Source organism: Staurois parvus, unplaced genomic scaffold (assembly GCF_062004578.1).
Source record: "Staurois parvus isolate SC_StPar_1 unplaced genomic scaffold, SC_StPar_1.0 ptg000287l, whole genome shotgun sequence".
In the NCBI taxonomy this organism is placed as follows: domain Eukaryota; kingdom Metazoa; phylum Chordata; class Amphibia; order Anura; family Ranidae; genus Staurois; species Staurois parvus.
The window spans coordinates 15,695,388-15,717,721 of NW_028318083.1; the positions used below are offsets into that span (position 1 = coordinate 15,695,388).

Here is a 22,334-nt window from a genome sequence, read left to right on the forward strand (position 1 = left end):
AAAAAAAGACAAATTTTATTTGGGTATAGCGTTGCATGACCACACTTTTTTTTTTGTTGTTTTAGGAAAAACAAGGCTTTTTTGTGATTTTGTCTTGCAAAAATAGCTTTATAATTGAATCCTTAGACAAAAATAGTACCAAAACTAAAAATGCACTCTCTTTTTTGACCAATGTCTGATTAAAAAAAAAAAAAGTATATATTTTATTCTAAAATTTGTCCTGTTTAAAAGGATACTAAAAGGACTTAAATAATTACTAAAAATAGAAATAAAATAAAAAAATCATTAGGAAAAAAAAGAGTAGCTGAAGGGAGAGGAGGAAGAAGTTAAAGTGGAACTTTGGTCAGAAAATTAAGTCCTGCTAGATCACTTCAGGCTGGCTCCTTTTGCAGGTATACTTATGGAAGACATTAAAAATAAGTGCCTGTGCTGTTTAAAATTCAGTAATACACTGTCTCACCCTGCTCTGCACATGCTCAGCTGCTCTCTATTTTTCAGTACAGTGCTGAAAATGTAGAGGCGGATCTGCTGATAGCCTACAGATACAGTGCCTTGAAAAAGTATTTATGTACCTTGAAATTTTCCACATTTTGTCATGTTACAACCAAATTTGTTTTTGGTGATAGACCAACACAAAGTGGCACATAATTGTGAAGTGGAAGGAAAATGATAAATGGTTTTCACATTTTTTTGCATCCAGCCCCCTTTATTCTGATACCTCTAACTGAAATCTACTAGAACCAATCGTCTTCAGAAGTCACCTAATTAGTAAATAGAGTTCACCTGTGTGCAATTGAATCCCAGTATACATACAGCTGTTCTGTGAAGCCCTCAGAGGTTTCTTAGAGAACATTAGTGAACGAACAGCATCGTGAATGCCAAGGAACACACCAGACAGGTCAGGGATAAAAATGTGGAAAAGATTAAAGCAGGGTTAGGTTATAAAAAATATACCAAGCTTTGAACATCTAACGAAGCACCGTTCAATCCATCATCCGAAAATGGAAAGAGTATGGCAACTGCAAATCTACCAAGACATGGCCGTCCACCTAAACTTTCAAGGCACTGTATACTATTGTATGCTGCTGTTCAAGGACTCTGGGCTTCAGCAAAATAACAGCCTCCAAGGAGAAGAAACAGGAGCAATGCTGGAGGAAATTTACAGCACACACTAATTTTGGTAGTATAATTATGAATGTGATATGCATGTTCTTGCTAAAGAATATTCTTTTTTTATCAAGTTATCATGGGCAAAGTTTTGCTTTATTAGAGCCAATTAAGGTAAACTAATGGCTAATAAGAGGTTAAAGTATAATGAAAGGCAACTTTTTTTTAGTTTTGAATGGAGAGGGATGGAGAGGGATTAGAACGCTTGTCAGGATTTTACTGCTGTCTGTGCCCATGATAAGAAGGTTCACCCTCTATATCTGTCCTGCTTTTTGTTTCACTCTCATCTGCACTTAAAGGACCCATACACGCTGGGCGTTCAGCTCCAGTACATGGGCTCTGTTGTTTAGCTGCAGGCGGAGGGTACAGATGCACCTTCTAGCTCCACGCTGGAAGCCTGTCAAACTCTGAAAGTGACAGTTGCTGTGACTGGATGATGTAGACTGATTGCATTATGTTCCATTGTCCTAATCGTTCATACCATGAGGTGCAGAGTCCAGCCGAAGCAGCTTTCAGCCTCTCATGGAGCTGAACAGACTGTCAGCAGTGGGGCTGGACAGTGCACCTGTGTCAGCGAAACCGTAGAGCTTCATGTGCAGGGACTAAGCACCCAGTGTGTGTGAGGCCCAAGAGTCGAGAATTTATTAATCAATTGGGAAATACCATCAGTTTGGAAAGGGGGATGCAGCAGTGGGGCAGAAGGACTGGACATACTACGCATGTCCTGTATATAGATTTTTTTTTTTTAGGCATGTATAGCCCATCCAGTGTCCTCAGCTAGTTAAAGTCAGGGTGCGGTCAGAAATCCTAATACACTTCTTTAGGCTGCATGACTCCAAGTAATGAAGCCCCTGGACCAGCAGCTGTCTGTTAGAGGGGCAACCAGAATTTATAAAGGAAAAAGTAAACCTATGAATACTCCATTTGATCTCACTACAGGATTTCTTCAAGTGAAGTAAATACATTTGCAAGCGGTTATCAGGTCATGGTCTCGTTAGAACAACAAATAAAATAAATAATTGTAGTGTAGTAGCCTCACCTTGTCTTTTAAAGTGTTACTAAACCCACAACAGTAAATTCAGCCTATATATGTATTAAAGTATGCTTGTAATACTCAGTGAGGAACCTAAGGGGTTAATCCTCTGCATTGTGTAAAAAGGCCGTTTGATCCGTTCTTCTCTGTTCCTCCCCTTTTTTAAACGACCACCTCTTACCTCCTGATAAGACAGACTGAACCGTAGGCATTCTGCACATGTTCAGTTTGATGTGTATTGCTAGAGAGGTTTTTTTTTTCTTGGGAGAGTGCATGTGATGAGCACAGGGCCACTCAGTACTGGTCAGACCAAGGTCAAGGGTTTTGCATCTTCCTAGAGCAAAAAGAAAACTCCTCCTACAAGCTTTAGCTAGTGCTTAGCTGAACACTGATAGAAACCACAAGACTGCTCTAACTTCTGATGAGAAAAGGTATTTAGTAGTTTATATTTACTAAAATAACTGCATTTCCAAGTTCTTTGTACTGTGGGAAACCAGATATAAAGGATGCAGGGTCCTGGGTTTAGTAACACTTTAAGGTATAACTCCAATTTAGGTTTAAAAAAACAGAATGTTGAATACAAAGAAATCATGGAAAATTATAATACCTTTATTGGACCATTTTGACATGACACCAAATCCCCTCTAACAATGGTAAATACTGCATAGAAATCTCTATACTAACACAGTTTGCCTGCCCATAGCAGACAAGTCATCGAAGACTAAAATAGACATGGGGTAACTGCTAAACAAACTGACTAGGTTTGTAGGTGTAACTGTTGTCAGCTAGCATAGCAAATACTGCATGTCTGTATTCTCCCAGTTCTGGCTATCATTCAAACCAAAAGACAGAGGACATCTAGGGTTGGAAACAAATAACTGCAGTGGACAGTTCTGGACTTAGGCTGAGTACTACAGCAAAATTTATTTTTTTAATCTTTACATGATTTTTTTATATTATTATTTACCAATTGGGAGTTTAAGGTAAAACAGTTTTGTAAAAGGTTGGCTGACTTCAAATTCTAACCTTTGGTTTTTAAAATATATCTAAAACTGTGATATTGCTATAATTAGGGCTGTAGTAGAAAATGTTTCATCCTGTATGACGGTTACATTTTAAAAACTTGTCTTTTCTTAGAATGCCTTCTCAAGAATCACCCATGAAATAACCCTATCAAACTGCATAGCTCCAATGTCATGCATACATGATGTTTTTGAGGTCTAATAGGGCTTTTCTATAGAAAAGAAAACATACTTATGTTTAACCCTTCAGAACAACCACAAAATGCATACTGATCCACTAAAAACCAATTAAAGTGACCTTAAGTGGTCCTAATACTAAGCTAAAGAGATGGCGTGTGCTATGATTAAATGCTTTTGTGGTCAAGAAAGCCAGTAACTGTAGATGCAAGAATCTAAATGATAAATGCAGAAAATAATGTATAAAACAAAAAAGTTAATCAGCAAAAATTAAATAGAGTAAATATTTTTTAGCACTTGAAAGATACCCCTGAGAGTTCCACTGGGTTTGAGAAAATTTTAGCTCTTTAATAAGTTGAGCAGCAGAAAGCACCATGTCTGAAGAAACATGAAATTGGATTCTTAGGCAGCACTAAATATTTTATAAGCAAATTTGAAAGAAGCTTACCCTGTATTGATGGAAATGATTTCTATCAGTGGGTTCTTCCTAATCTTTGGCAAATCCAATCGAGCTCCCCCCAACCGTTTTCCATTATCCTTTTTCTGACCCAGCAGTCGCACTGAATGACCTTCAAATGAAGCACAAATACACAAACACAAGTCACGCTACTTCAGCATAATTCATCTTGAACCGCAAGAAATATTAATGGTCGCATTTAAATATTTAAAGCAGACATTAACAGAAAAAGAAATGTATAAGGAAGAACTGCAATAACAATAAAGAACACAAGGAATTTAAAATGATCCACTAATTAAGCCTGGGAATAAACTCAATGTGTGTGCAAATGCTAGGGTTTTAGATGTTCCTTTTGTTGGCTAAAGAGTTCTGGCAAAGTACAAACCTGGGCTTAAGAATCTAAACACTACTTTTTGCAAATGGATAAATGATAGCTATCCAGTTGGATAAATTTACAGAAATCCCCCTGCGCTCCACAGAATCTAGTGAGTTAGCTGCTATCACCTATTCTCTATACCGCAAGATATGTGCAAACAAAATTATATAAATGGTGAAGCGCTCAACTTAAATAGAAGTGAAAATTATCTCATACAGTCATAAATTATCTCAATTTAGAAAGTGATAAAATTAATTAGTATCTCTGTGTCTGCAATGCCTTATCATAAATAATTCAGTAGTAACAATGATGTGCTAAATAAGTGGTGATGGAGAATAGGATAGGTAAAAAGTGATCAACTGCTATCACCTCATTCTCCTCACCCTCTCTGCATATCATATCAATACACCTGTGTTATGCAGCTATATGCTTGTTAACCCCTAAAGTGGAGCTCCACTCAAAAAGGGAAGCTACTGGTCCCCTGTTCCCCATGAAGAACTGGCACCTTGGGGGAGCAGGTACATGATTTTAACAGATACCCGCTCCCACCACCTAGGCAATCAGAAGCAGAAGTTCTCCCCACAGTCTTCTGGGACACGTGACTGGTCCCAGAAGACTGCAGAACCATTCACAATGAGCAGTGTTGCTCATACATGCGCAGTGGGCACCCGGAAGTGAAGCCACAAGCTGTAACAGCTGGGTGCCACGGTTAACACGACTGGGGTGAGCACACTGCTGGATTGTAGGACAGGTGAGTGGCTTTTTTTTATTTAAAGTCAGCAACTACAGTTTTGTAGCGCCTGACTTTTATTTAGTTCAGTGGATACTGGAGCTCCACTTTAAGTTGCAGGCGCACAAAGAGTTAATCCTCCTATGTGCTCACCATGTTTGTAGAAGTGTCACTACCTATCTGTCTTTAAAGTGATTCTAAAGGTTCCAATAAAAAAAGAAAAAAAAACATACCTGCTCTGTGCAATGGTTATGCAGCAGCTCCAATCCTCCTTTTCTTGAGTCCCCCGCTGATGCTTCTGGTCTCTCCCCCTTGCTGAGTGCCCCAAGAGCAAGCTTATTGCTCCGGTGGCACGTGTCTGCTCGCTCTCGAGCCACCTCTGTGCGTCTAAGGGACACAGAGAGTGGCTCAGTCCTGCCCCCCACTCCCTTTTCACTGGCTGTGTGTCTCAGCTAGTGAGGAGGGAGCGACCCGGGAGAGCTGAGGCTCTCGTGCACAGTGCTGGATTGCGATGGGGTACAGATAAGTATTGGGGGGAGGCTGAGGGGGGAGCGCACATGGAAGATTTGTTTACCTGAATGTATAGAATGCATGAAGGTAAAAAACCTTCAGCCTATAGATCCACTTAACCCTACGCAATCACATCTAACAGCTATATCCCTAATCTTACTTTAGGCCCAATTCAAAATGCACTGCACTTTCCATCTGCAGCGGGTGTCAGTGATAACCTAACAGCACCCCAAATGCAGGTTGCAAACTCAGTGCATTTGCCTGCACCGGATCGTTTAGTACACTAGTACAATGCAATCCAGTTGTTGTGTATTTTTAAAAGTAGTGTAAGCACTTTGGTGTGTTCCGATGCAATTTCAGCTCATTCATTTCGGCTCAAGGCACCGCACCTGGATCACTTGTAAACCTCACAGGAATACACAGCACGTTCCTGTGTGATACATGGTGTGCACTGGCCCTTAGATAAACTAGCATTTGCTGATGTGAAAGACTGCAATTAAAGTGTTGATGGGTATACTGTAAACAATTTAAAAGAAAAAGAGGAAAATGCGGAACAGCAAACGTTTCTTACACACAAAGACCCCCTTCACCTTATACCCAAAGGTTGTTCTTACTTTTTATTGGGTGGAGTTTGGGTGCATGTGGTTTTGTAAATTAATTTATAATTTGATTATTTTGTGGGCTTGTAGCTGAATGAAGTTTTCTGTCCCTCGTTTTCCTCATTCTTGTGAAAGGTTTTAGTTAGTGGGGATTTGGGGCCCATGTCCAAATTTAGGGATTAACACTTTGCCCTATTTTCTCTGAGGGTCCTATATCTGGTTTTTAAAAGAGCAGTATGGCCAAAGCTTTTTTTGGTCATACTTCTCTTCTGGCTCACAGGAGTGAACTTACTTTGCTCTCCAGTGACCCAGAGTCAGCCGACAGTGGGCTAAAGCCCGTTGTCAGCTGGAGTCACAGAGCACCTCCAAGCTCTGGAAGGATCCCGAACGTATTGTTGAGATCCACCCAGCTGTCTAATTGACAGCTGGCTTCAGCTCTCAGCACGCAGCTGAGAGCTGAAGTCAGCTGTGCCTACTCCCTCTCCAGCCCAAGTGCTCAAAAGAGTCGTGGAATGGGACAGCAGAGAATGGTAACTGACAGTCATTGCTCTCAGCTCCAAGAAGTATGAGAGTTGAGCGAACAGCAGTTGTGATCACTCAATTCTTGGGCTTAGAGCACCAGGGGACATGTACCCCATACATCTCCCTTAACTGTGTTTGTCAAGTATACTTTAAATAAACCTTTTACAAACAGAATTCCATGGAACCCCAAAGTTCCTCCAGAGGTTGTTGGATGCTCCTTGAGCAAAATTTTCTCCTCTCAGACAAGTAACCACTGACACCAATAGTCTTTTTAGGTATCTGTAAGGGCAGGTATTCCTTACAATGACCCCAAAACTAAGGAGCACTCTTCTCACTTATCACATGCTAATGTAATATGAGCCATAGATAAAGTATTTATTAGCAGGATTTCCCAAAGACCAAAAAGTTATTTAAAGGGTTCAGTGTAAAAAAAGGTCAAGAAAGGCAGCTTGACACCATTTTGTATGCCAAGGTTTGTTCACATTAGATGATAATGTGCTACTTTAAAGCGACCACTCATAGTACTGAAATGCCACCCTTCAATATAAATGTGTAAACAAAAGGCAAGTCAATATACAGACCTGCCATTGTATCTTCTTTACCAACGTGCTTTTACTTTGTTACTGCTACTAGAATGCAGGCTCACAGTAGAATGGGATGGGGGGGGTAGAACAGACAGTGAGGCATTTTTTAGTTTAATGTAGGGAATGCATAAAGGTAAAAAAAAACTGTTACATTTTGAACAATCTATTAACTTTGTATCCAGTTACACAAGCTCTTGCAGTACAAAGTTGTTGGTAGAGGAAATAATAAGGTACGTAGATCAGCCATAACGTTATGACCACTGACAGGTTAAGTTAATAACAATGACTATCTTTTTACAATGGCATATGAAAATCGGTGGAATATATTAGGTAGCAAGTAAACATGTTGTCTCTGACGTTGATTAGTAGAAAGCAATAAAGAAAAAAAATAGGATCGCAGTTTATTGTGTATGGGACTGGTCAGGATGCCCAAGCTGAACTGTGTCCACAGACAAAAGCGCCTACAATGAGTACAGGAGCATCAGAACTGGAGCAGTGGGAAAAGGTGGCCTGGTCTAATAAATCATGTTTTCTTTTACATAATGTGGATGGTCGTGTGCTTATACGTCGTTTACCCGGGGAAGAGATGGCATCAAAATGCAGTATGGGAGGAAGGCAAGCCAGCGGAGGCAGTGTAATGCTATGGGCAGTTCTGCTGGGAAACCTTTTGTCCTGCCATTCATGTGGATGATACTTGAGACATAACACCTACCTAAACATTGTAGCTGACAAAGTATACCCCTTCATGGAATTGATATTCCCTGATGGCAGTGGCCTTGTTCAGAAGGATAATGTGCCCTGCCACAATGCAAAAATGGTTCAAGAATGGTTTGAGGATTACAACAGGATCTTCAGATCCCAATCCAACTGAGCATGGGATAGGATGGGAGCATGGGATGTGATGGAAAAACAAGTCCGATTTTTTAAGGCCCACCTCGCAAATTACAGAACCTAAAAGATTTGCTACTGATGGCCTGGTGCCAGATACCACAGCACCCCCCCCCCCTTCAGAGGTCTAGTGGCATCCATGCCTCGATGAGTCAGGGCTGTTTAGGTGGCAAAAGGGGGACCTGCTCACTCAATATTAGACTGGTGGAGATAGATATGTCTCCTTTATGTTATATTTTTACTGTATTCTGTACTTCAATAATGTAAAGGCAAAGCTAAAACACATCACATGTAACATAATAATACCACCTTGAATGTTATTATAAAAGTATTAACATACAATTCAATTTAATCACTGTACCAGGCTAAGTATACCGACCTGCAGTTCTACATTCCACAAAAGCGAGAAAAGATGTATACTGAGAATGTATATCAAGGCATATATGTGACTATACTAAAAGAACTGAGATTAAATAAAGGGACTTTTTCTGTTGTATGCCATAATTTGCAATGTATACATACACAAGCCTTCTCAAGCAAAGTCAAAATAAAAGTACATTTTCAAATGTGTTATATAATTAAAAAAACTGAAGAGAATAATAGGCTCATCAATCATAACCTTGCTTGACTAATTAGATTAATAAACCATCATAATAAAATGGGCTTATTCATGGTATAATATGACTAACTAAACAGTGAAACAGCATTTGGCTCCAAGATGAAGTTGAGACAAGATCCTCATACACACATTGAAGTTAATGAAGAGGTGAGCAAGAATAGTCTGATAGCTTAATAGGTAAATCTGTTAGATACATATGATGTAATATGCTTCATAGTGGCTAAGCAAAGCAGAACATTATGCTGCTACTGCTAAGAACAATGATCCTATTAACTAAGCCAGTGAAACTGCTTATCAAATAGCATTTATGTAGTCATCTGTGTCTTGCACTGACCATGCATGTAATGATCAGTAGACTTCTAATTATATAGCAGATTAGCAGTTCAATAAAAGCCCTAGTCCAACAAACATTTAAAAAAGTTCTACAAAAACATTTTTAATTCACTTATATGTAATATTCCAAAATCTAAAAGCTAAAATAGGAATGGGTTTATATAGGGGATATGAATTCTTCCTGAAGAAAACAGCATTTTTAAATTCCCAGCATTTGTTTGGACAGTCAGTTGGCAACCTTGAATTGACAAATATTAAGGATGAAGTATCAGCATAGAAAGGGGCATAATCCTATCTTGAGCCTAGAATTCGCCCCCAACCATGACATTAGTAGGATTACAGGGGCACAAACAATATGTTTATTGATATAACAGTACGTTGCAGTTGGGCTTTATCTAAAAAATGCAAGTGAAAAAACTTTTGGAGACACTGGTTTCCCAATGAAGTCTAATTCACTACATAGTAGTGAATCAGATTCAGTTTGCAGTTAAAGTGAAACGTATAACATGAAAGCTGACATTACTGACCTCTCTCCTGCTGGTTTCTTGGTTGATATGCTGACCCTCTTGATTTAATACTTTGGGTCATTGACCAAAGGCATGTATTCAGATAAGGACACTGCCCTGATTTGTGACTTTACTGCTCTGTGTGCTGGTTTATGGTCAGTTGCTCAACATAAAAAAACCAGCGGGTCAGTAGCTAGGAAACTAGCATTTTTGGAGGAGTCACCATATTTCTTGGATTACCAGTTTAGAGAAAACCTACAGATTATTTTAGAGTTAAAGCAGAACTGTACCTAAAAATTTGTTTTGGTAGATAAGACTGTATATTTCTTCTGCATAAAGTTCGAAGGCAGAGCTTGAGTCCAATAGCAATCATTTACGACTTGGTAAAAGATGAGCAAATGGGGAAATCCAAACAAACCCAGCATAACACTAATGCGTTTCAGCCAAAGCCTTAGTCATAGCTAATCTGCTGTATACAGTCCTCCTTTTCTTAATCCTGTCCCGCCTCCCAACCCATTAACTGGATCTAAATACCAGGAGACAAAGGTGGGCAATCCGATCATGTGACCATTGTGATTGTCACAGTGTTCACATGATCACAAAGCTCCTGATCACAAGTATGCATCAGGAGCTTTCCATTACATGTTAGTCGCTAAGCTGGGAGCATGCTCTCAGCACAGTAAATTCTTTGCCAATTGATGCATATATATGGTCTCTCTGTGTTAAAGCCCACCTGCCGAGAGGCTTCATATATGCACCAAGTCAGCAGGAAGAGGTTCAACAGGGCAGCAGGCACAGGGTGTAGGCAACACAGCTGCATCTAATCCCAGTGCCAATTACCAGAGAAGTCTGTGACAGGAAACTGTGTTCAATGAAGGTGTTTTTATACTTGATATACTCCGTTTCCTTTCCCTACTCATCTTTCTCTCTGAGAATTAAGGTATAATGTTTGGGGGTACTTTTGACACGCGATTTGATCTACATGTGAACATTTTTTAGTGTTTTGTGTTTGTGATTATGTACCCTTTTTCAACACAATTGCCTGTCATGGACTCCTCTAGTAATTCACACAGGGATTAAGATGAAGCTGTATTGCCATCTCCCTCTGCATACAGCTGTGTTTAACCACCTCCCACCCGCCATATAGTCCAATGACGGGTGCAAGGTGGTTCTCTCGTTCTGGGAGGATGTCATATGACCTCCTCCCATTCCCACAGCGCATGCACGGCTGAGGGAGCGCGGTGATCGGCGGTGCGCTGTGTCCCTCAGACACAGCGGATCACCGATCCACGGAAAGAGCCGAAGATGTCGGCTCGGTCATGTGATCAGCTGTGTCCAATCACAGCTGATCACATGTAAACAGGGAAATGCTGGTTATCGCCATTTCTCTCCTGTTGAGCTGTCACGCTGACAGCTCGAGAGGAGAGCCAGTAATTGGCATTCCGCGGAGGGGACATGTACACTGATCATCAGGGCACTGATGATCAGTGTGCCCTGATGATCAGTGTAGCATCAGAAGTGCCACCTGTCAGTGTCCATCAGTGCCAGCTGTCAGTGCTCAACAGTGCCATGTGCCAGTGCCCATCAATGCCACACATCAGTGCCTACCAGTGCACATCAATGCCACATATCAGTGCCCATCTGAGCTGCCTTTCAGTGTCACCCATCAGTGCCACCTATCAGTGCCGCCTATCAGTGTGCATCAGTACCGCCTATCAGTGCTGCCTAACAGTGCCAGTCAGTGCCGCCTATCAGTGCCATATATCAGTGCCGCCTTTCAGTGCCCATCAGTGACGCCTGCCAATGCCCATTAGTGCCACCTACCAGTGCCTCCTCATCAGTGCCCATCAGTGCCACCTATCAGTGTCCATCAGTGCCCATCACTGCAGCCTCATTATCGCACATCAGTGAAGGAGAAAAATCACTTATTTACAAAATTTTATAACAAAAACTAAGAAAAAAATTTTTTTTTCAAAATTTTCAGTGGTTTTTGGTTTGTTTAAGAAAAAATAAAAACCCCAGAGGTGATTAAATACCACCAAAATAAAGCTCTGTCACAAAAAAAATGATAAAAATTTCATATGGGTACAGTGTTGCATGACCACGCAATTGTCATTCAAAGTGTGACAGCGCTGAAAGGAGGAAATTGGCCTGGGCAGGAAGGGGGTATAAGTGCCCTGTAGGCTAGTGGTTAAGAAAGGGGGTCAGTATACAGCAGATTAGATATGACTAAGGCTTACATTAAAACACATCAGTGTTCTGCTAGATTTGTTTGGATGCCCCCATTTGCTTATGTTTTACCAAATAAAGCATTGTGAAGGATTGGTATCAGACTCCAGCTTTCTCTTTGGCTTTTTATGCTTTGGAGGTTTACAGAAACCTGCACTGTTGACATTGACATCCATGGTGTGTACACTGGCGTGAAGGTGGAGATACTCTTGAGAGGTTTCTATGCACCTCTTTTCTGCCAATAAGCTCCTCTACAAGCTGTTACTGTACACTGATTGGGACAGATTATACTCTTGGCATCTGTAAGATGCTGAGAACTCAGCCTAATGCCAGTAAAATGTAATGCCAGGGTCACTTTATAGCTGAAGAAGGAAGACTCTAGGGAAGAAGCAATGCATGGCAGCAGCAGAGTGTGCAGACCTGTTGGTGCTGATGGAGAGCTAATTAAGAGGTAAGTGTGCCATATCGTATACATATGTTGGTCATACTTTTACATTAGGACAAGAGCTCCTGAGAAACCTCGGTGGTTCGATCCAATTTAAAGAAAGTTCTTATTGAGAGAAATACTGAGATAGCCATTGCTGACTAGGCAGTTGTGCCGATCCAAAGGCGTCAATACTTTCCAAGTCATTATGACTCAAGCAAGCATGCAGATCAGTGAAGTCAAAACTCTTAACTGAAATACTTGTCCAAAGTCAGTGACTAAAAAAAGAATAATGAATTTATATTGTATCAGGAAAGCCAAGCAACTAACATTTTCAGAAAGACAGGTCAGCAAACAGCCGTTGGCATATTCTCTTACTGCAGGTTTTCTTTAAAGTAGAATGTTTAGTCCCAGTGGAAGCAAAAGCACAGGGAAATGAGCAATGGGGTCAATGTAAATTCAGTGATGTATCAATAATCCAGTTAGTACTTACATTATGTTACATATGTATAACAGTACAAAGTATTCATTCTAATTGGACTTCATGTATAGAATGAAACCATCTAACAAACATATCAAATATTATGCTGTACAAATAAAATTGTCAGGGATAATATCTTGTGTACTGACATTTCACTGACCTAAAATATATGGTCTACATAAAAAGGAACAGCCAATATAGAAGAGAAGTTTTAAATAAAATGCTTTCAAAATGGCAAACACAGATTTACAGTCACTGAACCTAGAACCTCAAATAATGTATCTGGGCTCATCTAGAATCACCTGTGAAAAAGATGAAGAGTTTACAGCTTTTGACAGGAAAGTCATATCACCAACTGAGGAAGCATGTGGATGCACCATGATAGCACAGCCAGGAGAATCTTAGTACCTTCTAATTGAAGCAGTGATAAACCAAATAGCAAACATTACATTGCAGCTTACCAATTCTTAGGTGTGATGGCTTTATTAGTTTTCTTGCTTAGGTTTTCTTCTATTTTCATCTGGTGATTCATGCAGTAAGTCTGCTTTTCAACAGAAAAAGCTCTCTTGCAGTTGCATGGATAAGACAAAACATTTAACACTGGCAGGGGTGCCTAAAATAATAAGCTTCTATTTATGCAAAATATTTATCCCAAAAGGAATAAAACTGTTTCCTCTAACTTCTAAATTTAAAACTGCTAGTACTTCTAACACTACCCAACCCCCAGATTGACAATGCTACTGTTCAAATCTGCCCCCCACCCCCATGCTTCTTTATCCAGAGTGGTGTCTCACTAATAAAGGAGGTGTGTTACTGGCCAGATCACCTAGGGAAAATAGAGGGGAAAAAAAAGACTAAAAAAAGAAAACTGATGCAGACACCACATCTAATGAAGGCCCCTTGATCCTATTGGAAAAGGGAGCCTTGACTGCAGTGAGCATGGCCTAGCAACAAGGGAGTAGTTTAAAAGTTATGAAACCAAGTGGGTTAGGATGATTGGCTAGTTGGGCACAGGGTGAGGGGGCTGGCAAAAATTCCTGGCTGAGGTCAAATCTTCATGCATCATTTCAAGAACAGATAGAAGAGTTGCCCAACCGCCTGCTCTAATTTCCAGCTTTAAATATTTCATTTAATGGGCTATGCCCTTCAGTGGATGTTCGACCAGTCTGTTTGTCCGGAACGTACGTTGACAGGCCTCTTAGACAAGGTCCATTTAAGGTTTTAAGAAGTGCTCACAGTACAAATGTGACTGGCACGGGATTAAAATGTTTATGTTGGAAAGTTGTTTATGTGAAAAATTAAAAGTCATGGCCTTGCCCTTTCCAACGTAAGAGCTTGCCACCTCAACCTCCGTAACACCTCCAAGATACACCCCTTCCTAACCAATGACACCACAAAGCTTCTAATTCACTCCCTGGTCATCTCCCGCCTTGACTACTGCAACTCCCTCCTCACTGGCTTACCTTTGCATAGGCTAGCCCACCTTCAGTCCACCATGAATGCTGCTGCCAGGCTCATCCATCTTATCCACCGTTCAGTGTCTGCCATCCCTCTCTGCCAATCCCTCCACTGACTTCCACTCACCGATTAATACAATTCAAGATACTTACAACAATTTATAAAGCCATCCACAACTCAGCCACGAACTACATCATTAACCTTGTCTGAAAATACCGACCAAATCGTTCTCTTCGTTCATCCCAAGAGTTCTTGCTCTCTAGCGCCCTTGTCACCTCCTCCCATGTTCACCTCCAGGACTTCTCCAGAGCCGCTCCCATCCTCTGGAACTCCCTTCCCCAGTATGTCCGACTGTCTCCTACTCTGTCCACCTTTAGGCAATCCCTAAAAACTGATCTCTTCTAAGAGGCCTATCCTGCCCCCACCTAGCAACTGTACATGTATTTTCTGCATCAGCCCATCACAAACAGTTATTACCTTTTGTATTAACTGACCCTCCCTCTTAGATTGTAAGCTCTAATGAGCAGGGCCCTCTGATCCCTCCTGTATTTATTTGTATTGTAATGGTATTGTCTTCCCTTATGTTGTAAAGCGCTGCATAAACTGTTGGTGCTATATAAATCCTCTATAATAATAATAATCTGTGTGTTGTTTATCGGGCAAGGCTAATCGGTAGTTATGGTTATAACGGCTTCAGGCCTATGCTCATCAGTAGTCATGATTGTTAAGCTGCAACATATTACATTCTTGGGTTGGGGCTTAATACTACCACAATATACAATACCACTGCCTGGAGAGTCATATTATCTACTAATTGAGGACGAGTGTGAATGCACCAGGATACCACTGCCTGGAGAGTCAATAAGCTACTAATTAAGGACAAGAGTAGATGCTTGCCAGGAGAATCATATTACCTTCTGATTTACAATGAGTGTGGATATACTGGGGGAATCAAAATAAAAACAGTTGATTGCTTATGTGCTTTTTCTTGAAATCTGATTAAAAATTTTAAGCCTAGCTGCACCTGTTTTGCATTTTGGATGGAGTGAGAAGAGTTTACCTCAACTTCCTTCTCTGCAACATCTGTATAGGAACATCTGTATAGGAACAGGGAGAAGCAGTTCTCACCTGAACAGGAAGGTATAGACAGCAATAAAAGTTCTAGAATGCAGATGCAAATAAAAACCTGACACAAGTTCTAGCCTTTACCCATCCGACCACTAATCCAAATGCACTGCTTTAGAAGACAGCTTAGAGTTGATTGAAAAATCTGAAATAATAAACTGAATTAAGAATCTGAACTAATAAATTGATTAAGATCAATCTCTCTGTAAGGAAGAAAATGTGCATCACCTTAGGACACTAGCAAAAAACTGAGAACTTACAGACCAGCGTAGGATCATAGGAGGGAAGCCTAGCAGGCATGTCATTCAAAGCTTTGCCAGTGTACAATGTACCAGCCCATAACCCAGGGTCTATTAATATCAAAGCCTGTGTCCTGTACTGTAAGATTAAGATATATATACTTTTGGCTCCAGGTGGACTGAAGAGTCCGTATAAATGTGGGTTTTCAAAATTTGCTAGTAATAAGAAGCACTTTGGTGCTCCTCTGAAGAGTTGACATTTGTGTTTACTGTATGGGGGATCCCCAGGCTCAGCTTGCGAATTTGACCATACTTGCATACACACTTATATCACACCTGTCTTTATAGGTGGAACAAAGTGTTAGGCTACTTTCATAATGATCCGCTGCAAAAATGCATAAATGTGTTTTTGCCATGTTTTTATCGTGTTTGCAGTGTGTTTTATAGGACACGTGACCCAAAAACCACAAAGCAGGTGCATTTGTGATGTGTTTTGACATGTTTGATATTTATTATAGTGTGAAAGCAGCCTTAGGGTCCTTTTTTCATTTCTGTATGAGAGATATGGTGCTTTTTATTTGCAGCACATTTTAGGTGCATTATAATTCATATCTAAGGATGCATGAAATCCTCACACAATGCAAAGCTAAGCCCAACTCTGGTATGGTTTTTGTTTTTTTTAAACTTGTCTTTTCATGATGTATTCAGCATGGTTACAGGATGGTCATGTGTCACTGCAGGGTCCTCTTTACAAGGTTGTTATCACATATGCAGAGAGTTGTGACATCTGCTCCCTGCAGCCATACACTGTAAATTAAAGGCGCTGTGATGATGGGGGATAGGCCTATGTTGCCCTGCACTTACAGTATGGCCTCAATCTTCCAGGCTAATTGAGGCTGGGCATCATTCAACTCTACAGACATATTGGGGTTTATTTACTAAAGCTGGAGAGTGCAAAATCAGACTCACTTCTGCATAGAAACCAATCAGCTTCCAGGTTTCATTGCCAAAGCTCCATTGAACAAGCTCAGGTTAGAAGCGGATTGGTTTCTATGCAGAAGGGAGTCTGACTTTGTACTCTCCAGCTTCAGTAAATAAACCCCATTGTGACAGAGAGGAACAAACAATGCCTTCACAGTTGGTGCTCAAAAAAAATTGCTGAGAAAGTAACACTAATAGTTAAAACAAGAGAGGAATGAGTAGAAAAAGAATAAAGGTCCTTTCACACAGGTGTTCCATTTTTTTCATCAGTTCAGTTATGTTTTTTCAAAGAAACAATTGGATCAGTTTTTCATCTGTTTTTACATCAGTTTTTTACATCCACTACGAATGCAAAAAGGGACGGTTCGTCCATTTACATCCATTTTGCATTTGTTCTATTTTTTTTAACGATACAAAAATAAGGCTTCAACCTCTCACTCTCCATCGGCACCTTTCCCTCCCCACTCGAACATGTACTGGTTACCACCATCCTCGAAAAACCCTCGCTGGACCCCACCTGTTTGAATAACTTAAGACCCATTTCCCTGCTCCCGTTTGCTTCCAAGCTTCTCGAGCGACTTGTTCACAACCATATGAACTGCTACCTCACCGACAACAACCTTCTTGATCCCCGACAGTCTGGCTTCCTCCCACAACATTCTACAGATACTGCCCCACTAAAACTCACTAATGACCTAGTAACGGCTAAAACCAATGGCCATTACTCCATACTCATAGTCCTTGACCTTTCCGCTGCCTTTGACACAGTCGACCACCCGCTCCTCCTCAGTAAACTCCACTCCATCGGCCTCCGTGACTCTGCTCTCTCCTGGTTCTCCTCTTACCTTTCTCAGCGCACTTTCAGTGTCACATACAACTCCTCCTCCTCCGCTCCCTCTTTCTGTTGGGGTACCCCAAGGTTCTGTTCTTGGGCCCATCCTTTTTTCTCTCTATACCTCCTCCATTGGCCAACTGATAACCTCCCATGGCTTCCAATACCACCTCTATGCTGATGACACCCAGATCTATCTCTCCACTCCCCAGCTCACCCCCTCAATCTCCTCACGTATCACAAATCTACTAAGCGACATATCAGCATGGATGTCACATCACTACCTTAAACTCAATCTTTTAAAAACTGAGCTTGTAATATTTCCTCCTCCCCGATCCCCCACTCATGACTTTACCATTAAGATCAACAGCACTACCATGGGTCCTTCCCCTCATGCCAGGGTGCTAGGCGTAATCCTAGACTCTGACCTCTCCTTTGGGCCCCACATCCAATCACTGGCTAAATCCTGCCTCCTCAACATCCATAACATTTCCAAAATCCGCCCCTTCCTGATCAATGACACCACAAAAGAACTTATCCATGCCTCGGTTATATCCCGCCACGATTACTGCAACTCCTTCCTCACTGGTCTACCGTTACACAGGCTATCCCCCCTTCAGTCTATTATGAATGCTGCTGCTAGACTCATACACCTTACCAACTGATCAGCGACTGCTGCCCCTCTCTGCCAATCCCTCCACTGGCTTCCACTAACCCAAACGTATAAAATTCAAAATACTAACCACAGCTTACAAAGCCATCCATAACACTGCCCCTAGCTACATTACCAACCTCATCCACAGATACCGCCCAAATCGCCCACTCCACTCCTCCCATGATTGCCTCCTCTCTAGCTCCCTCATCACCTCCTCCCACGCTCGCCCCCAGGACTTCTCCAGAGCCTCTCCCATCCTCTGGAACTCCCTACCACAGCATGTCCGGTCAGCCCTTACCCTGTCTGCCTTTAGGCGATCTTTGAAAACTCACTTCTTCAGGGAAGCCTACCCCACCTCCACCCAAGAACTGTACTTGAATTACCTCTGCCAGATCATCCCCCGCAGCTATCACCTTTTGTAGCACCTCCCCCTTCCTTTAGATTGTAAGCTCCATGAGCAGGGCCCTTCTATTCCTTCTGCACTGAAATGTATTGTAATTGCACTGTCTCCCTTATATTGTAAAGTGCTGCGCAAACTGTTGGCGCTATATAAATCCTGTACAATAATAATAATAATAATAATAAGGCTTTGGTCCATTCCAAAAAAAGATTTTGACAGATGCGGCTGTAAACTGATGATCATCCATTTACATCCTTTTCCACAGCGTTGATGTCCATTTTCTATCCATAAATGGATGGATGAAATACAGAATGTCTGTGTGAAAGGGGCTTGCAGCAGTGATTTAATTATGGGGTATGCAAACTCTCCAGTTCATCGCTACACCTGTGGCAGGGTAAGCCAACATTACAGAATACACATCCAGAACTCAAACCAAGAGCTTCACAGTTTTTTTTTTTATTTCTTTTAGCAGGCCTAAAACCAAAGTGAAGCTGCTTGCAGCCAAGTGTGATAACATAACACCAGCATTTACTTTAGGGACAGTTAAACAAAAATGGATCCCTTGCACACTTCCATAGTAGCAAAGCCTTTCATAACAAATATCTTTGCAAATGAGTCTACATTTATGGTTCACTGGACAAACAGTTTTTATTGCATCTTTGATTTATAGGTGACCGATCTCCGTAACACCATATTGCAATACGGTCTCATTAAGACCATAAAGCAGTGTCAAACAAGGAAGACATAAAATATATCCTGGCTTTGCACTTTTCTGGACTCATCAATTGTTAAGCTGAGGGCTAAAAATTCAGGTTCAATGCAAGTTCAAGGAGGATACCACTGTGGCAATATACAAACAAAGTAATTGAGCTTCATATCATCTCCAGCTGTTGTTAGCATACGAAATAGTGTGCCCAATGCCTCATTTATTTCTCTGTGTTCCTTAATACGAAAAAAAAGGCAAGGTACAAACGTTAACATGTCCAAGCATCATCTCTAAAGTTGGCCAGACATTACAGTCTGATTGTACAGTCTATTTTTAGTTTACTTTAGTTTAAGATCTCATCCATTCAATTTATATCCAGTCATACAGACCTTCACATTTTAATAGTCAATGGTTTACCTAAAAGAGTTTGTGACTATTTAAACAAAAAAAGTGTCAAAGTTTTTGGTATATAATAGGATGGTCCAATCAGACTGAAAGGAACAAGCTGCCTACAGCATATTGATACTCTGTTACCCCTTGCTTTGCGCGGAATGAGAGCCCATTCACTTGAATAGAATCCCATGCCTCGGGACATGCAGGGAAGAAGTCCCTGTACTTCTTCGCAAAACGCAGCCCGCACAGGAACCGGGGTTCCCAGTACGGTCGCGATTTCCATTGCGGGTGGCGTGCCATTAGACTTAATGGCAGCCACAGGTACGCAATTCGTCTGTGCGAGTGGTGCACGTATTTTTGTGTGGATCCACAGCAGGACCACCCGCACAGATGTGAACCTAGCCTTAGATGACATGCACTCACTGATCAAAACCACAGATGTTGATAATCAGACCTCACCAGGTGATTACAGTACATGTAAACCTCAGTGCTGAGAAACCTTTCCTTAGTCTGAGTTCACACTGATGCAGTGCAGCACATCACATGTGATTTGCACAGGAACAGCAATCACATTTCTGTGCGGTGCAATTTCAGCCATACATTTTGTATAGCTCAAACCACACTGCATCCGCACTGAAATAGTGCAGGACTCTTTTTGTCCGTACCAGAATCGGATCACATGGGTGTTCACACCCATGCAATGTAAATATGCACATCACACTGAATTTTGCAAACTGATTTTTGGTGTTGTTAACTTTAAATACACAACTGAAACAGTTTGCATGAACAGGGTGAGATTATGATGTGGTGCAGAAATCACACAGAAACCGGTGCGAATTCTGCACTGCATCAGTGTGAACCCGGGCTCACACCCAGTATACGCTATAAGAAAATTGGCTGAACAATGGTCCGTTTTTCCTTGATGTTTCACAGCAGGTCAAAACTGAGGATGGTACTCATACGAAAATTCTCATATGATAAAGGCTTATTATTTTGTGGTTTATGGTTTCTGATCATGCACAGTCTTTCGTATCTGATTTCTCTCATACGAAAACCACACACATTAAATGAAAATAGTTTGTTCTGTTCACGTTTGAGAACATTTTCCAGTTTGTCCCAATTTACAGAAATTTTTGTTTGGAAAGTTTGAATTGAATGTCAAAAGTTGTGTATACACTATACAAAAATCAAACGATCAGCACCGTATGGAATTTTTCTTACAATTTTCTTACAGTGTGTAACCCACGTTAGAGAATCCTGAAGGTACCATCACTGGCTTTTTGTTGTGTAAAAGCTAGCTGTCTGCCGTCTAGCCATCGGGCTTCTATACTTTGAGTCATTGACCCAGAGCAAGTGTGCAGACAAGGGGTGCTGACTTCATTCTGACTTTCCTCATCTAAATACTTCCGTTCTAGTGACTCATGAGATAAAAAAAAAAAAAAAGAAAGATAAAATAATCCCTCTGGTTGATGTACTTCAAGTACAGTGCAGATATTTTTAACAAATATTGTAGTACAGTCCTGGTTCTGTTCTTAGGAAAGAGCTGCATGTTCAATCATGTTCTTGGAATATGGATTCCTGAAATGGAGTTTGTGTGTTCAATATGATCAGCTGATACATTTGCAGTAATCTAATGAAAAAAGTTGCAGTGTATGCATCATTTTAGGTATTTTCTCATCAAAAATACAATTCCTTTTACAAAGATGTCTAAAAGCAAACCCCTAGAAAATCCGTGAGATAATAGTAAAAGCACAAAATTATATTTCTGTAGAAGTTCTGTACACCAACCATGCACAGAAGGCCTGCAGGTACAGAAAATTATAGCAGCTGCAGATTGAAAATAAAATTTAATTTTTAAACAACATTAAATTAGCAAATGTATGTACTATTATTTTTATTTGATTTTTTTTTCATGAAAGTGGAGTTACCTTTTAAAGTCAAAGAGTCAGCAAAAAAGCAAAGCTACTAGTATTTCCAGGAGCTGAGACATGACATCTACTAGACCTTTCTTAGGAAATGCTTACTTTCAATGATTTTTAAGAGAAACATACTAAAATAAATATGCAGACAGCCATTGCTGACCTCCTCCTTAAAATTTTATTTGCCCAATTATTTCTGCTTTCAATAATTTTTATGAGTCACTGACATGGAGCAAAGAATACAGATCATAAGAGTCAGAGTGATAGCCAAACTCCTGATATACATAGTTGATCTGGGTAAGTGACTCAAAGTACTGAAATCATTGGTTCAGAATGAGTCGTAGACAATTCACATTTTTAGGATAAACCAACGCGCAGTAGTGTGGTACAACCTCAAATAATTAATAAACAATATTGGCGTATCACAAGCAAAAGAAACAAAAAAAGTGTTAAGTCTCAAATGTGACTTCAGACACCAGAAAAAATTAAACGTGTGCTTTCAGATCTTCTATACGTAAACATTGGTGATTCACCCATGCTCTCCACCACATAAGATCTCAGTCTGCTCGCCACTTAGCATAACTGAGGTCAAATATCACATTAATCTCCAATTATCCAAGCTGATGGAACTTAAAGTGCTCACAGGTTTTATTTATTTAAAAAGATAAAAGGTTGAAACTACTTAAAAATACAGCAGCTAAACAGAGTGCTTCACGCAAGCCATAAGCTGTAACACAGTGTAGGTCTTCACCATTCAGCAATACTGGTCTCAGAACATGAAGAAGTCATCAGATTTAGGCTCCTCCCTCTCTACGAGTTGCTTCCGGTGGGCCATACTTCTTCAGTAGGAACTTTCATACTGAAAAAGTTCAGCCCACCGAGCACAACGTGTATAGAGGGTGGATCCTAATGCTGATGATGTAATCACACTCTGAGACTGGGATTGCTGAATGGCGAGACCGGCACTGT

General features: G+C 40.7%; 1 protein-coding gene across 3 annotated transcripts in view; it reads right to left on the bottom strand.

Moving 5' to 3' along the window:
- The window catches only part of CDKAL1 (CDKAL1 threonylcarbamoyladenosine tRNA methylthiotransferase), a 951,890-nt gene that overhangs the window by 693,143 nt on the left and 236,413 nt on the right, over positions 1–22,334 (bottom strand). For all 3 annotated transcript variants that reach the window (XM_089682258.1, XM_089682259.1, XM_089682260.1), the window contains exon 8: positions 3,848–3,968. In XM_089682258.1, the coding sequence (XP_089538384.1) occupies positions 3,848–3,968 (121 nt within the window). The remainder of the gene's footprint in view (positions 1–3,847; positions 3,969–22,334) is intronic.